The sequence below is a fragment of the Anser cygnoides genome, chromosome Z, assembly GCF_040182565.1.
Source record: "Anser cygnoides isolate HZ-2024a breed goose chromosome Z, Taihu_goose_T2T_genome, whole genome shotgun sequence".
NCBI lineage: Eukaryota > Metazoa > Chordata > Aves > Anseriformes > Anatidae > Anser > Anser cygnoides.
In genome coordinates, this window is record NC_089912.1 from 60039480 (window position 1) to 60052363 (window position 12884).

A 12884-nucleotide genomic window follows, 5' to 3' on the forward strand; every position below is an offset into this window, starting at 1 on the left:
ACCCCCGTGTTTTAGAAATAATGACAGAAGACATTAATAATATAAATTAATAATGACATAATACTCAGACACACGAGTATTTATTTGAAGATGAAAAAACTTAAAGGAGTCCAGGCACCGTGGTTTATTCTTTTCTGATAGAAACCGAACAATTTAAACGTAGGAGAGTTTCAGGTTTTAAGGTGTCTGGAGAGAGAAATTCGTAGTGCTTAATGCACAGACAGCAAACCTTGCAGAAGGTTTGACAAGGCAGTTGCTCCCAGCTAGCACTCGAGCAGCTGATACGCGTAAACAAAATCACTGTGTTCTTTATCAGGCTTCCCTGCTTGAGTGCTTGGGTTTCAGTAGCATCCTCTAAGGGATCAGGGTTTCTCCTCCTCGCGTGGTAGACCTTCTTCGAAGAACCTCTTTTCCTTTGCAGTCAGTTTTTAAAATAGGATGAGGTAAAAGGCACCTTTTTGCTATGAAAACATGCCATTTTGTTCTGCTCCCTTGCTTAACACTTCCTCGTTTTATCCGGTGTCTGACTTTCTTGTCTGCAGACAAGATCAGTCTGTGATCTTTGATGTTTTTGCCGCTCTGCCTAGCGTTCCAAATCCGGTTTGCTTTCTGAGGAGGACAGAGAAAGCTGGCTTCACCAGGGATGTAGTTACTTTTATATCTCAAGCCAGATTTAAGAGTTAGCTTTCATCAGCCATGAATAGGTGTGTGTGCATACTGCTAGCTCATGCTCTAAAGGAGCACGAAATCAAATCATGAGGCCCAGGAATGCAGATGGCTTACAAAACACAACTGGAATTATAAACTGTACAAAGGCTTCTAAGAGCTTAACTACAAAAAAAAAAACCAAACAACCCTAGCGTTTGTGTGCTCAAATAAAAAGCAGCCCGTGTTCACGTAGCATGGGGTATTGTCTGTGCTAGCAAACACTTCTCTGCCTATCCTTGCTTATTTAAACGTGCAGTGTTACTCTGGATGACAAATGTAGTTGCAGAAGGCCTACCTGGATGGCTGTAACGGGTTTGCAGGCATTCTGTGCCTTTCACTCAGTTAATTGTCTCTGCTCTTCAGCTCCAGAGTACTGGTGTTCAATTGCGTATTTCGAAATGGACGTGCAAGTCGGGGAAACGTTCAAGGTCCCTTCGAGCTGTCCGATTGTTACCGTCGATGGATACGTGGATCCTTCCGGAGGAGACCGCTTTTGCCTGGGCCAGCTTTCCAACGTGCATAGAACAGAAGCCATTGAGAGAGCAAGGTATTCTGCAGACCCCCAAAGCTTTTTGTTGGTGATATTTGATCTTTTATTTTGTTTTTTTTTGGTGTGCGGCTCCCTTTCAATACGATTTTTTGTTTCAAACTGAATCAACCATAGCAGAATGTGTCTTTCCAGGCCACTACTGTAATGCATTCAGAATGTGAACTGTGTGACAAAGAACGTCCCTGCTTTGCAGTAGCACATCGCTTTTCGTTGCTTTCAAAGGCTGTGCCTTCAAGGATAAAATTAGCAACTCGTGCCATTATGTATGCGAGCTGAAAATTAGCTCTCCATACCACAGCGATGTGAGAACGACTGCAAAATATAGATTTGTCAAAGGAACAAAGGAAGGTTGATAGAGAGCTAGCTGGAATTTTCATTCATTCTCACCATGCACGCGCCAGGCTTTGATGTGGAAGCGCAGAGAACTGATCTTACGACTTTTTTTCTTCTTCGGAGTGAAAAGGAATAAAAACGAGTCCGTGTCTTCCGAACTGTTGCATTGTGACAATCAAAGCGCTGGATTGCTGCGGCATGATCCAAATGAACACACGGTCCTGCATGAAAATGTGGCTTTGTGTATGCGCTCGAGTTACTTCCCGTGCTGGAGTACTTGTGGGATTTTTACACTTCGGAACAGAACCCCGAATGTGTTTGGTATCCTAGCTCCGTATTGTCAGCGAGTGGGTTTCTTGCTACTTGAATACCATCGCTGCTGCATTCTGTGTTTCCCATATGTCTTTACATGGCGTTACAGATGGTTTTTGACTTCCCAGATTTTGTATAACCGCATGCTATGCTATACTCACGATAATAACTGCAGTTTCAAGTCCTCGTACAAGTGGAGTGTGTTTGTTTTTACTTTCGAGTGTAAATTAGGGTTTCATAGCCTCCTGGAGAATTGTTTTATGATTTATTTAGTAAGGGGCTGATTTATAGCTTATAAACACAGGTGCATTGGAACTGTTTTTTCTTTTCAAGGTTGCACATAGGTAAAGGGGTGCAGTTGGAGTGCAAAGGAGAAGGTGACGTGTGGGTTCGATGCCTCAGTGACCACGCGGTCTTCGTTCAGAGCTACTACCTGGATAGAGAAGCAGGGCGTGCGCCAGGGGATGCTGTTCACAAGATTTACCCAAGTGCATATATAAAGGTTGGTCTGATGTTCCTAGAGGAAAACTGTGGGGGAAGCAGCATAACTTTCTGTTCTTGCAGATCGTAGGGAAGCTATAAGGCACTGAAATAAATCAAACTTGGAGTCAGAGACTTCATTATCATCTTAGAATCGTCAACTTCACTTTAAAAAAAAAAAAAAGTCATCTTTAGGGAAAAAAAATCCATTTGACAAGTCACTTTAGAGTCATTAAAAAAGTCATCTTAACTGAAAGTATCCTCTAGATACTGTGAAAGTAACTGATTTTGTATTTTGTCAAACAATCTCCATCTTTTAAATTAACTGCTGCCGAAAATTTAGCGTATTCTTAAAAAAGCGTAAAGTCTGACAAGCTGGACTTGCTGAGATCTGCTTTTATTTGTATGCCTATTTTCTGGAAATCCTAGAATTTAATAAAAATTGGGATTTCATCAGCCTGTGACTGAAGAATTTATTCTGGCGAGCGGAGAGGTCCAGCTTATTGGAGGTGGGAGCTGAGGAATTTTTCACTGATTTTGGTAAACCTACAGAGTTGGATGTTTATTTTTTTTAAAGGTGTTTGATTTACGCCAATGTCATCGTCAGATGCAACAGCAGGCTGCCACTGCTCAAGCCGCTGCTGCTGCTCAAGCTGCAGCAGTAGCAGGAAACATCCCCGGACCAGGATCAGTAGGTGGAATAGCCCCAGCCATTAGTAAGTAAATTATAACTGCTCGGTCTCCTTTTTTATTCTTCCTTGAAAACAACGCAGCTTTCCCTCGTAGTGGCGCCCCCCGAAAACGGTACAAATGAACTTGGAAGGAGGTAACAGGATCGGGCGAGGTTGGGCTGGGGTGGCGTCATGGTAAGTCTGTATTTGTTTACTTTGTACCTGGCCCACACAGCAGTTTTCACTCCGAAGTCTTCAGGGGATATCGGATGAGGAAGCATCTGCTTGTTGTACCACAAGAAGCGTTGCAGCTCAACAGAAAGCGTGTCGTATGCAACGTCACGTAGCATAACTGGTTTACTATAAGCAGAGGTACTTTAGGCTGCTTAAACCTAAGCTTGAAAAACGATCTTTGAGCTGTAAGCTCGTAAAAACGTTACTGAAAGTAATGGGGAGTGCTGGGCCACAGAGTCCTTCACTACTTTTAGGAAGACTTTCAATTTATAAGGTTCTTAAGAAGAAGAGGAGGTTGTAATGGTGCTTTTTGTTTTGTTTTTTTTTAAGTTATGTTGGCCTGGAGTTTTCTTAGTTGCTAAATTCTATGCCCTTGATATTACACTTAAATATTTTTTTAAATGGTGAGTATTTAGGTGTGTCAGACTGCTTTATGTGCCATAGTATTTTCTGGATTCCTTGTGTTGCCAAACGTAGCTTTCCAGCTATGTTACAAAATGCTAAAGGCATTTTTGGGAAAGTATTTAAATTTTCTTCTAGACATGGTTGTGATTTGAAGTTTGCCAGCTGCGTTCATTTTTTTTTTTTTATTAGACGAAGTAACTACTGTAACTCTTAGATCCAACTTTTTTTTTGTATTTTAATACCCTTTCAAGATTGCAGCGCGATGAAAAAGAAAACTTGTTTGGAAGAAATGCAAAATAATTGCTGACTTGTGGTGATAGAGGTCTAGAAATATCGATTGGCCTTGGCTGTGGTGAGAGGGACGTGTACGTGGAGAAACGAGCAAGCAAAGAGGAATGGCTAAACAAACAGGTGATAAAAAAAAAAAAGCGTGCCTGCGAACACTTACTTGAAACCTCTCCTGTCTAGGTTTGTCAGCTGCTGCTGGAATCGGTGTAGATGACCTTCGCCGCTTATGCATACTCAGGATGAGTTTTGTAAAAGGTTGGGGACCTGATTACCCAAGACAGAGCATCAAAGAGACACCGTGCTGGATTGAAATTCACTTGCACCGTGCCCTCCAGCTTCTAGATGAAGTACTTCATACCATGCCTATCGCAGACCCACAACCTTTAGACTGAGATCCCTCTGCTGCACTGCTGTGGGCCGTTATATTGTGAGGATGGTGGATTGTAAAATACAATTCTGTTTATAACCTGAAGATATATTTTACTTTTTGTTCTGCTTAATCTTCTAAAACCGGGTTTTAAAAATGTGTTTGCCGCCTTGCTCTTAGCAGAAAGAAACTGAACATGCAGAATTTGGATTTCGGTTATTTTCAGAACTTAATTGTCATAATACATGGCTCAGGGCTTGAAGTGAAAGGTAAACGCCTTATAGAGAGACCTTACAGTATTGGGTTTGTTCCCTTCGAAACTTTCCTTCTCTATTATGGCATCTTGGGTGATAAGCCTCACAGGAGCCTTTTGTATGCAGAATATATATTATATATATATTTATATCTGAAAATTCCTTCTAATCGTTATAAACATTTACGTTATAGCAACTTTAAAATTCCAACTGATTTGTGATGTTCTTTTTAGGGAACAATAGTTAACAGAAGACTTCTTTATTTTGTTGACTATCTTGTTATGATTTTTCCAGATTAAAAGGTAGAAGCTGCCAAAAAAAAAAAAAAAAAGTGAGGGATGAGACATGCATTGTTGGCATTGATTAAAAATAGCAAGGAAAAGAAACGTCGCTTTTCCTTCACTAGTTTTTAAAAAGATATCTTAGATTTTTATTTATATAGACACATGAGTTTTAAAAACACTAAAAGAAATGGATACTTTCAGTGCTGGCACTCAATTTAAATATCATGAAATACCCAGTCTGCAAAGTTGCCACTGAAATTGCGTGATGAGTACCTAATGGCAGGAATGTATTTTCATAACTACTACTGACTTCGATGATTTTACTCGAGTAAAACTTGGCAGGTGTTTTAAAAAAAAAAAGAAAAGTTGCATGACTCTTTTTACTTGCATATGCCATTAAATCATGTATAATATTACATTGATATCTAGGATCCAGTTTTTGTATCTGTTCACCATTTCCACTCAGGGCAAGATGGCAAACTTGTTTTTATACCTCTTGGTTATTTTAAGCCCTATGCCATCAACGACCGTATCAATTGGCAATGACTTTGTATAGAGAATTTATAGTAGAAAAAATGCAAATGTATTGACTGTATGACAGATACAATATGTATGCTTTCTCTCTAGTTAATAGTATAAATAAAATAATGAAAACCCTGAGTTTTTATAAATTTAGTTTGCTTTTATTATGTAATTCTGCACCTTGAAACCGTTGATCTTGAATGATGGATTACTTTCCTTTGCGAGACCAGCAGCAGCAGCCAATAGCGGTAGGAATTTGTGTTGGTTCACGTTTGCCAGGAAGCAAGTCCAATTTTTCTTCCTTCCCCCTGCTTCTCAGTAAATGGAGATATCTCTTTCAGCCCTTTGATGGGGGAAGAGGGAGCAGGAAATCCATTTTTTCCAGCACGCGCGCGGGGAGATGGAACTTCAACGCGCTAGGAAGATGCGAACTCCAGCTCGAGCGCTGCCTTCAAGCCGTGCCAGTTGGGTCTGCGCGCCACGCCTCGCCGCGCTGACCTGGCAGCGCTGTGGGAGCGGTTAACGTGAGTGGAAGTCTTGGAAGAGATTGTTCAGAAGCTTTTTGCCAAGTTTCTTGCATAGTTCCAGGAATCCGTAGAGGGCTATGACACGCTGCGTTTAGGTATTGCTTCCCCCATACGTTGAAATTCTCGTGAAAGAAGACAGCAGGCAGTGGTTCTGCTCTCCACATGGAAGCGCAGAAGACAGATGACTCCAGAGCGACGGCCAGAAATGGACGAATTTTCTCAGTATTTTCGTTAACAGTGTTGCTTTCTTCAAGCTAACTCCTAAGGAAATCACATTTTCTTCTCCTCTCGTGTGGCTTCTCCTTGATGTTTGGAAAAATCAGCGTTCGCTTTCCTCGAGGCCTTAAGTTTAAAACCTTTTTTCATTTTCCATTCTCTCCTAATGATCTCGTTTGTCCGAGCAGAAGAGCAAGCCTCAGATTTTCAGGAACGCCTCCAGTAGAGGATTCTGACTGCATCCTTAGAGGAGCCTGTTAACAAGGGAAAATACGTCCCTGGGTTATGCTTCGTCCACAACAGAAAACTTGCTTTGGTGGAAGAAATGAACAGTGCCTGCGCCTTCTCATCGTTGAATTGTCTGCCCTGCTTTTACTGCTGGGTGTGAGGCGCCTCTGATTTTGGGAATTGGTTACAGTGTTCATTTGATCAGGAGTCCACGAGCTTTCTCCCTATTTAACCGCATTTTTGCGAGGGGCTTATCTTGGTGAATCTTCCGTTACGTGGCTGCTCCCCAGAACCCCTCCGTACTTGTTTGCCTTCCGAGCGTGCCAAGTTTTTATAAAACAATGCGCAAATGCTTCTGCCTGGTGGTGTTCTTGCCTCGATTAGTCTAAAAGAATGCAGCTGGTGAGACTGTAACGGTCTCATGCAGACATTTCACAAGCTGCCCTAGCTCTCTACCTGCAGCGAATGGTACCAACGACAGTATTTGGATGGCCAGAAGCGGTCAGGGTAGAGCAACAAAATAACATCGGAGGAGTTCATCAGAAACAAGAAATCGGGCTCCACATCAGAAGAAATCCGAACGTTGTGTCAGGCAGTAGAAATACTGAAGTGACATTCATCTTACACTCCTGGCAGTTAACAATAAGATGCAATCATAACCGCTAAAAGGGCAAAATACGAGAACCTCGTTGTTAGTTTTTAATATTCCCTTTTTTTTTTTTAATATTCCTTTTTTTTTTCTTTGTTTCTTATGACAAGGCATAAAAGACAGCGCATAATGGATTGCAAACCCTTCAGCAGCACGTCGAGTCTTTGACAGCTTTGCGTTTGTGGCTTTCTCTGGGATTCACAAAAGAGCTGCTGCTAGCTGACAGCTCTGACGGTCCTCGTGCACGCTGTAGGCAGGGATGTCAAGAACGCCAGAACTGCATCTCCTCCGATGTCTCAAATTCAGCGAATTCAACAAGTATTTTTTCAGCTAGCAATCTCTTGCCTGTGATCCTGTTCCCATGTCTGCTGTCTTGGTTCTTTCTGTGAATTAATTAGCCCTGTGATTGTTGCCCTGAATTATGCGTTCCTCAAAAAACCAACGTTGTGCTACAATACTTTAATTTTGTTTCATGTACTGGAGAGCTGGGATTGCCGCTGAAAGGTTTAGGTGGATTTTGCTGTGATACTGTTGGTTTTGAAAGCGATGAAATTTAATGGGACGGAGAGGTAGAAGGAACCTTTTCAACAGGATGGTGTGAGAATACTTAGGGCAGCTCTGTGCGACAGGAGGCCACGGGAAGGAGACACAACTGCCAAGTGGTGCTGGTTAGAAACAGTCGCTCGCTTTGGTCTCCAACCTCGTTTTCCTGGGCTTGCTAAGAACGATGCGTGAGCAACCCGGACCGCTGGCTGCACCACGAATTGCTTCTTCGTTGGCTCTCAGAGCGGAAACCTGGGAAGTTCTCTGGCTGCTTTGTGGAGGGACCTCGTACGAAGGACGCACCGCGCTCACCCGGCCGCAGAAGAGCTCTGCAGCAGCAGTACTTCTTGCTCCCGTGTCCAGCTCCTGTGCCTTACCTTTCGGACCATCTTACTTCTTGCGACACTGCTAAAGATGACAGACAGCGTCCTCTCCGCGTAGCTCAGGAACGACTGCCTCAACTGTTGTGTACTAGGAACCGTCAGAAAACTCCTACGCCAGTGTACCTAGGGGGTTCTCCTGCCTCTGAACCCTTCCCAGGTTGTTTACGTCTTGACGGCGGTCTTTATCGAGACATCTTTAATCTCTTCTTGGAAGAGTAAGCGCTTTAGAAGGGACTGTCTCCTTGATTTGCATCCTTACTCTGCTGCGCGGCGTGGCTGGGAGCGCCGGTCACTTCTTTAATGCAACCAATTAAAGCCAGCCAGATGGGTCTTCCTCTAAGTGGGCTTCAGACTTCATTTAGGAAATCCTCTTTCCTCTCCCCCCCCCCCCCTTCTCCATTCAGGCCCCGCGCGACTGAACAGCTGCTCTACAAAAGTAGACGTTCCGTTGGCAGATATCGCGGAGGACACACCGTTTTTGAGAGGTTCCAGCAGCGTTTCCGTGGGAAGCCCTTCTCCACCACTCAGCACGTAGAGTTTGGACGCTGGACGTGTCCCTTCGGGGTGCGATCCAGCTCCGAAGCGTGGTCCTCAATCGTGTATTTCTGAACACGCTCCACAAGGTGTGATCGTGCTGAGCTAAACTTGCCGCGTGCGATGCCGCCGAGGCCCCCACGAACTGCGGGGCCGTGCAAGTTGCACTCGGTGAGACCTGGCGGGAAGTAAAACTGTTACTGCCTATGGACCCCAAGAGATTTCGGCGCTGTTGGCTGCTGTTGTGCCTAGCGAGCGATGCATCGCTCCGAAATTTACGGGACTTAACGTCCTTAAAGGTCACCAAAACCATCTAGTGCTTTCTTGCTCCGGCACCTTTTTTCTGTGTCTTTTTGGTGAGGTTTGGTAGCGCCGCCGAGGTGTGATTCAGCTGGATTGAGAGCCGCCAAGTACCCATAACCCAAAACTCACCGCGAGAGGGTTTTTTTGAGCATGAAAGCCTAGGTACGCATTTATCCTTTTAGCCATTGCCTTTTGATAAGCGGTCAACAGAATTCCCAGTAGTTCCTTTGTAGCTTACTGTATGTTTTTCATTAGACCTAGTTTGTGGATAATATACTGTAGTTAACTTTCCTGAAATTCTGTAACAGAGTATGTTTTTGATTAAAAAAGGTAAAGATTCACGTCTTTGGCTTCTTTGTTTTATTCAGCGGGGAGCTTTTACCCCGTTTCTGGCTAGCACGGTGTCGTTCTCCGCGGCTCCTGGTCTCGGAGTCCCGTGGATGCTTTGGTGCGGCCAGCATGCCGGGCTGCTTTATGCTGGCGTGGCACAGCATTTTTGTGGGTTTTTGTATTAGTGGAAGTTATTTCTTTAAGGCTGCCAGCCGAGCTGTGCGGCGAGAGAGAGAGAACATTGAAGTGGTCTCAGAGCAAGGTCCAGCAGGCTCCGGGGCTGCGGCGCTGGCCGCAGAGGGACCCAGGGCACCGAGGCGCCGTGTCCGGTAGCCGTGAGGCTGAAGCACCTCAAGTTGTCCCCGCAGATTAATTCCCTGTGGCCGAGGCTCTCGTGTTTAGTTACACGGCCCATCTGTAAGCTCATCAATCTCCGTGGAACAGCAGTTGCAGCTCCTCACCTCTCAGAAAGCTTTCCAGAGCCTCCCTCCCTGCGCTCTTAGCAACCCTTTTATAACTCCTGGCTGGCCGTGAGCAACGTAAAAAAACCCATTTGTGCTCACCCTGCTATGATCCTCCACCGTGTCCCCTCCGTACGATAGCACCGAGCATCCTACTGCAACTAGAAATACAAAATGTATCCTAAAAAATCACACCTGCATCAGCCAGCTGCCCGCTACGAACATTTTTTTTCCATTCCCTGCTCCACCGTTTCTAGCAGCAGCCGGGACCGGTGCCCGCCTCGGTGGCATTTCGCCCTGTGCTATCCGATTTCAGTGTTTCTGGTGGCAGACGGAGTTTGTGTCACCGCGTGTGGGGGGGGGGGTTCCAGGGCTCGGTACCGCCGCCGCTTGTCACCCTCCTGCCTGCAGCTCGGTGGCACGCGTCTCGGCCTGCGTTTGTGCAGACGCTCGCGTGTACGGTCAGCAAAACACGAAGGGCAGTTGTGCAGCTGTTTGCGGCCTTGCCGTCTGCAAGGATGCTCGTGCTGCTTCGTTAAGCAGGGAAGCTAAAAAAAAAAATGCCGTTTTTAAAGCAAAGCAGAGGCTTTTTAGTGCACACAGCTCTCAGCAGGACGGCCACAGACACGCACGTGCCCCATCCTGGGAGCCGCTGGCCAGGTTGGCAGCGGGGCAGAAAGCCGGCGGCCGGCTTGGCGCTGACCCCGTGGCAGAGCCGAGGCTGCTGGCGGTGGAAACCCCACGGCTCTGCCCTCAAAAACCTCATCGTGGCAGGGGATGGCAGAGGGGGAGGACAGCATCGCCGGACAGGTGCAGTGAGTCGAAATCCTGAAATGAAAAAATGAATATATATATATGTTTTTTCCAGACTCTGTGCGGAACGGAAAACATCCGCTGGAGCCCTGGTTCCCCTCAGTGTCCCTCCCCGTGACGCAGCACCTCCGCAGCCGGGGGCTTTGTGCCACCCAAGGGGCAGCCCCAGGGCCTCGGCTGCACCCAAGGGGGGTTTTGAGGATGCTGTGAGGCACTGAACACCTTTGGGGGGGGGAGCAATGCCACTAGATGTCCTTATTGCTCCATTGGCTGCTGCCAAAAACACCTGTGTCCTGCTTGGGGAAGGGGGGCCAAAGCCCACCCAAGGCCACGGCAGCCCCTCGGCCCCTACTGAGCAGGCTCAAGGTGGGGTGGCATTGCAGGGACCCGGCGGCTTTGGGATCGGGGCCATCCCACAGCGAGTGAGAGCAGCCCTGGTGCAGCCATTTTGTGTGGACACCGCAGCCAGGCGGGGTGGTTTCACTGCTCTGTGCCATCAGGCTGCACCTTTCGTACAATCCTAGAAGCGTTAGGGTTGGAAAAGCCCTCCAAGATCATCTGGTCCAACCGTCGCCCTACTAGTAATGTCACCCACTAATCCGTGTCCCTAAGCACCACGTCCAACCTTTCCTTGAACACCCCCCCCAGGGACGGTGACGCCACCACCTCCCTGGGCAACCCGTCCTTATACCTATCCCCTCTTTCTGACAGAAATGTCTCCTCATTTCCAACCCGAACTTCCCCTGGCACAACTTGAGGCCATTCCCTCTGATCCTATCACTAGTTATGGGTGAGAAGAGGCCGACCCCCCCCAGCTCCCCACACCTTCCTTTCAGGTACCTGTAGGGAGCCATGAGGCCTTCCCTGTGCCTCCTCTTCTCCAGACGAAACAGCCGCAGTTCCCTCAGCCGCTCCTCACAGGATTCGTGTTCAGGGCTTCCACGCGGCCCAGGCTTCCTCTGAAAGCCCCACGGAGCTTTGCTGTTACGGGGCTAAAACACCAAACCCACGCAGCCCCACGCAGCTCGGTGAGGGCAGATCCATGGCGTGCTGGGGTTGGGCCTTCTGAGGGGACGCACTGAGGGCTTCAGCTGCTGTGGCGCCAGGGTGAAACTTCGGATACCCAACTCCTGCCCCACGGCCCTGCGGGGCTGCAGCTGCCATGTAACGGCCGTAACGGCCCCAACGGTCCCACAGCCACAGGTAAAGGCAGACGAGGCAGAACTATGGAGCCTGGCTTTTACCACGAGCCTTGTAAGCGAGGCCCCGATCCCGCAAAGCCTCCGCGGCACGCTGCGGCTCTGCCCCCATAGGGGGCAGGTTTGGGAGCGGGACGTCACCGCCACAGGCTCATGATGCCCAGCGTGGTTCCAGTATCTCCTTTTCCTTTGGCAGATTTGCCCTCCTCCTCCTCCTCTTCCTCTTCTTCCTCCTCCTCCCAGTCCCGAGCACTCCCCTGCTGTATTTTTGTGCCCCGGCACAGCGAGCTGCTGGCCTTATATTGTGGGATTACATTCCTCTCGCTCCAAAAAAAAGTGTGTTTTCTGTGCAGCGCGCCGCAGCCCAGCTCCTTCCCAAAGCGATCCTTCCCCCAGGTGCAGCCGCAGCGCCGAAAACAAAACGAGACGCTCCCCCACGCAGCTGTGCTCGTCCTGAGGGCAGCGGCACCTCCTCACCCCTGCAAGCACTACCGTGGACGTGAGCTTCCTCGTTAGAAACGAGTAACGGCATTTTTGTTTCCCCAAATCAACACGAGAGAAGGTTTCTTAACGAACCTCGCTGCCCCCAGAGGTTCCTCTGGACTGCCCGGCCTGCAGCTGGTTCAGGCGATGCCTGGTGGCAAGAGCTTCCCCTCCGCGACCAGGAGTTAAAATTCCAGGCCGGTTAGTCACTCATCACAAGCGCTCCTTAGCATGGAAAAATAAATTCACTACAACAAATTTAGGAGAACTGGAGCTTTTCAAGCCCTCGCCTGCCTTATGCAACTCAGCAGGAGCTGCAGCGCTGCTTGCTCTACTGAGGAAAACCTGGGGGAGAGCTGGGCTTTTTGATCTCTTCCCAAGACTTGCCAGTTAAAAAAAAAGCAAGCAAAGAAGAAATATTCTCCTCATTTCCCCCGAACGACCAGAAAGTTTGGGGACACAAGCTCCAAGATGGCCGGCCTGAGGACCACGGGGCAGGTGCAGGCCCTCCACCACCTCTATACCCAGGGACGCTTCAGTATTTCCTGAATGAGGAGGGGGTGAAATAGCCCCCGGGGCATCTTTGTCTACACAGGGGAAGTGTGAGTGAGCGCAGGTGTTTGTGCTGCTGGGAAGGGATCTATTTATTTCCCTTGCGGAGGACCCAGCAGCACCCTGCCGCTGCAGCGCAGCCCCGAAAGGGGCTCCCGCAAGCGCCGCGGAGCAGGGAAGCAGAGAACAGCCTCGGGCAGCGTACACACAGTATTTATAAATACGTGCTTTCCAAGCCAGGTGGCCTTAAAATGC

General features: G+C 47.7%; 1 protein-coding gene across 3 annotated transcripts in view; it reads left to right on the forward strand.

Annotated features, from left to right (window-relative positions):
- Positions 1-9132, forward strand: part of SMAD4 (SMAD family member 4) — a 29391-nt gene extending 20259 nt beyond the window's left edge. For all 3 annotated transcript variants that reach the window (XM_013183190.3, XM_066988510.1, XM_066988511.1), the window contains 4 exons: positions 1072-1255; positions 2237-2405; positions 2961-3099; positions 4162-9132. In XM_013183190.3, coding sequence (XP_013038644.1) covers positions 1072-1255; positions 2237-2405; positions 2961-3099; positions 4162-4373 — 704 coding nt within the window. In that variant the 3' untranslated portion in view covers positions 4374-9132. The remainder of the gene's footprint in view (positions 1-1071; positions 1256-2236; positions 2406-2960; positions 3100-4161) is intronic.
- Positions 9133-12884: the final 3752 nt, after the last annotated feature.